Source organism: Chiloscyllium plagiosum, unplaced genomic scaffold, assembly GCF_004010195.1.
Source record: "Chiloscyllium plagiosum isolate BGI_BamShark_2017 unplaced genomic scaffold, ASM401019v2 scaf_10331, whole genome shotgun sequence".
In the NCBI taxonomy this organism is placed as follows: Eukaryota; Metazoa; Chordata; class Chondrichthyes; order Orectolobiformes; family Hemiscylliidae; genus Chiloscyllium; species Chiloscyllium plagiosum.
The window spans coordinates 14,255-18,484 of NW_025210130.1; the positions used below are offsets into that span (position 1 = coordinate 14,255).

General features: G+C 56.6%; 1 protein-coding gene across 1 annotated transcript in view; it reads left to right on the forward strand.

Annotated features, from left to right (window-relative positions):
* The window catches only part of LOC122546866 (mitochondrial chaperone BCS1-like), a gene marked incomplete at its 5' end in the record, with an annotated part of 16,706 nt that extends 14,122 nt beyond the window's left edge, over nt 1-2,584 (forward strand). Inside the window, one exon of the mRNA XM_043685483.1 lies at nt 2,358-2,584. Within this exon, the coding sequence (XP_043541418.1) occupies nt 2,358-2,479 (122 nt within the window). The remainder of the gene's footprint in view (nt 1-2,357) is intronic.
* Between the last annotated feature and the right edge of the window lie 1,646 nt (nt 2,585-4,230).

Here is a 4,230-nt window from a genome sequence, read left to right on the forward strand (position 1 = left end):
AGTGTGGCACTCCCTCAGCACTGACCCTCTGATAGTGTGGCACTCCCTCAGCACTGACCCTCCGATAGTGTGGCACTCCTTCAGCACTGACCCTCTGACAGTATGGCACACCCTCAGCGCTGACCCTCTGACAGTGCGGCCTTCCCACAGCACAGACCCTCTGACAGTGTGGTACTCCCTCAGTATTGACCCTCCGACATTGCGGCACTCCCTCAGTACTGACCCTCCGACAGTGTGGCACTCCCTCAGTACTGACCCTCCGACAGTGTGGCACTCCCTCAGTACTGACCCTCCGACAGTGTGGCACTCCCTCAGTACTGACCCTCCGACAGTGTGGCACTCCCTCAGTACTGACCCTCCGACAGTGTGGCACTCCCTCAGTACTGACCCTCCGACAGTGTGGCACTCCCTCAGTACTGACCCTCCGACAGTGTGGCACTCCCTCAGTACTGACCCTCCGACAGTGTGGCACTCCCTCAGTACTGACCCTCCGACAGTGTGGCACTCCCTCAGTACTGACCCTCCGACAGTGTGGCACTCCCTCAGTACTGACCCTCCGACAGTGTGGCACTCCCTCAGTACTGACCCTCCGACAGTGTGGCACTCCCTCAGTACTGACCCTCCGACAGTGTGGCACTCCCTCAGTACTGACCCTCCGACAGTGTGGCACTCCCTCAGTACTGACCCTCCGATAGTGCAGCACTCCCTCAGCACTGACCCTCCGATAGTGTGGCACTCCTTCAGCACTGACCCTCTGACAGTATGGCACACCCTCAGCGCTGACCCTCTGACAGTGCGGCATTCCCTTAGTATGACCCTCCGACAGTGCGGCACTCCCTCAGCGCTGACCCTCTGACAGTGCGGCCTTCCCTCAGCACAGACCCTCTGACAGTGTGGTACTCCCTCAGTATTGACCCTCCGACATTGCAGCACTCCCTCAGTAGTGACGCTCCGACAGTGCAGCACTCCCTCAGTACTGACCCTCCGATAGTGCAGCACTCCCTCAGCACTGACCCTCCGATAGTGCTGCACTCCCTCAGCGCTGACCCTCCGATAGTGCGGCACTCCCTCAGAACTCACTCTCCAATAGTGCAGCACTCCCTCAGCACTGACCCTCCGACAGTGCAGCATTCCCTCAGAACTGACCCTCCGACAGTGCAGCACTCCCTCAGCACTGACCCTCCGACAGTGCGGCGCCCCCTCAGTACTGCCCCTCTGACCGTGCGATAGTGCAGCTTCCCCTCACTACTGGCCCTCCGAAAGTGAGGTACTCCCTCAGCACTGACCATCCGACACTCTCAGCGCTGACCCTCTGACAGTGTGGCAATCCCTTGCTATGACCGTCTGACAGTGCGGCACTCCCTCAGCCCTGACCCTCCGACAGTGCGGCACTCCCTGAGCAATGACTCTCCGATAGTGTGGCACTCCCTCAGCACTGACCCTCCGATTGTGTGGCACTCCTTCAGCACTGACCCTCCGACCGTGCGTCATTCCCTCAGTACTGACCTTCCGACATTGCAGCATTCCCTCAGTACTGACCCTCCGACAGTGCGGCATTCCCTCAGCATTGACCCTCCGATAGTGCAGCACTCCCTCAGTACTGACCCTCCGACAGTGCAGCACTCCCTCAGCACTGACCCTCCGATAGTGTGGCACTCCCTCAGCACTGACCCTCCGATAGTGTGGCATTCCCTCAGCATTGACCCTCCAACTGTGTGGCACTCCCTCAGCGCTGACCCTCTGACAGTGCGGCATTCCCTTGGTATGACCCTCTGACAGTGCGGCAATCGTTTGATATGACCCTCTGACAGTGCGGCACTCCCTCAGCATTGACCCTCCAACAGTGTGGCACCCCCTCAGCGCTGACCCTCTGACAGTGCGGCATTCCCTTGGTATGACCCTCTGACAGTGCGGCAATCGTTTGATATGACCCTCCGACAGTGCAGCACCCCCTCAGCACTGACTCTCCGATAGTGCAGCACTCCCTCAGCACTGGCCCTCCGATAGTGAGGCACTCCCTCAGCACTGGCCCTCCGATAGTGAGGCACTCCCTCAGCACTGACCCTCCAACAGTGCGGCACCCCCTCAGTACTGACCCTCCGACAGTGCGGCACTCCCTCCGCAGTGACCCTCCGACATTGCGGCACCCCCTCAGCACTGACCCACCGACAGTGCGGCACTCCCTCAGCACTGACCCACTGACAATGCGGCAATCTCTCAGTACTGACCCTCCGACAGTGCAGCACTCCCTCAGTTTTGAATGTGGTATGGAGTTTCTGGCGTGGAGCTTGGGTCCATCACCCTGTGATTTTGTGTGGGCTTAGAGGTACTAAACTTTGGTTCGTTTGTGATTACAGACCCTACGAGGTACGAAGGAATGGGCCGTCTGACGTTCAGCGGTTTGCTAAACGCACTCGATGGTGTGGCCTCTGCTGAGGCAAGGCTCGTGTTCATGACCACAAACCACCTGGACAGGTAGATCTCGATTGATCTTTATTCCCCTTCATTGGAGAAATACAGAGTAAAACTCCAACATCAGCCGGGATTGAATCATCACTGACACTCCCTTTCTCCCCTCCACACAGTCACAGAATCGCCTGGCATGGGGTGTGGGTGGCTCAGGGCTAAATGATGGAAGAAATGTTCCTTAAAATCCTTCTCCAGTGCCTTCAGGTGCTCAGACTACTTGGGTAAACTTGATAAACTTGATGTTTAGCCTCAATGTGATACATCTGATTCTCTGTGAGAGCTCTGTCCAGCTTTATCTCGTGTGCAGAGTCAGTGACCGCAGGGACAGACCCTCACCCTCCGAGACTCCCTGCTGTCAGTGACCACAGGGACAGGCGACTCTCTGTGTGGAGTTTGCACATTCTCCCCGTGTCTGCGTGGGTTTCCTCCAGGTGCTCCGGTTTCCTCCAACAGTCCAAAAATGTGCAGGGGTTAGGTGAATTGGCCATGCTAAATTGCCCGTAGTGTTAGGTGAAGGGGTAAATGTAGGAGAATGGGTCTGTGTGGGTTACGCTTCGGCGGGTCGGTGTGGACTTGTTGGGCCGAAGGGCCTGTTTCCACACTGTAAGTAATCTAATCTAATCTAATCTAATCTAAATCTAAACATCCCTCACCCCCAGAGACTCCCTGCTATTAGTGATCACAGGGACAGTCCCTCACCCCCAGAGACTCCCTGCTGTTAGTGATCACAGGGACAGTCCCTCATCCCCAGAGACTCCCTGCTGTTAGTGACCACAGGGACAGTCCCTCACCCCCAGAGACTCCCTGCTCTCAGTGATCACAGGGACAGTCCCTCGCGCCCAGAGACTCCCTGCTGTTAGTGATCACAGGGACAGTCCCTCATCCCCAGAGACTCCCTGCTGTTAGTGACCACAGGGACAGTCCCTCACCCCCAGAGACTCCCTGCTCTCAGTTATCCTAGGGACAGTCCCTCACCCCCAGAGAATCCCTGCTCTCAGTGATCACAGGGACAGTCCCTCACCCCCAGAGACTCCCTGCTGTCAGTGATCACAGGGACAGTCCCTCGCGCCCAGAGACTCCCTGCTGTTAGTGATCACAGGGACAGTCCCTCACCCCCAGAGACTCCCTGCTGTTAGTGACCACAGGGACAGTCCCTCACCCCCAGAGACTCCCTGCTCTCAGTGATCACAGGGACAGTCCCTCACCCCCAGAGACTCCCCGCTGTTAGTGATCACAGGGACAGTCCCTCACCCCCAGAGACTCCCTGCTCTCAGTGATCACAGGGACAGTCACTCACACCCAGAGACTCCCCGCTCTTAGTGATCACAGGGACAGTCCCTCGCGCCCAGAGACTCCCTGCTGTTAGTGACCACAGGGACAGGTCCTCTCACCCATCCTCCCCAAACACTCCGTTTAATGTGAGTATTGCACCAAAGTAACAAATCTAGCTACTTTAACAGTAATGCTGGGCTTTATTTCGAGAGGCATTGAACTTAAAAGCTGAAATGTTATATTAAACCCATACAGAATTGTATTTTAGCCTACCGTTGGGGAACTGTGAAGTGTGTCGGTACTATACGAGAATGTTGTGGGAATGGGGAAGGTGCGGCAATGACTAACTGGGAGGATTCCAAATCAGGCCGCTTCAAGTGGCCCAGAAAAGGTTAACCAGGCTGGGGCCATTTTCTATCTCGTGACCTCAGGCAGGTCTTGAGGAGTATGATGGGGTTTGATGAAGTGAAGATGTTCCACCTTGGAACA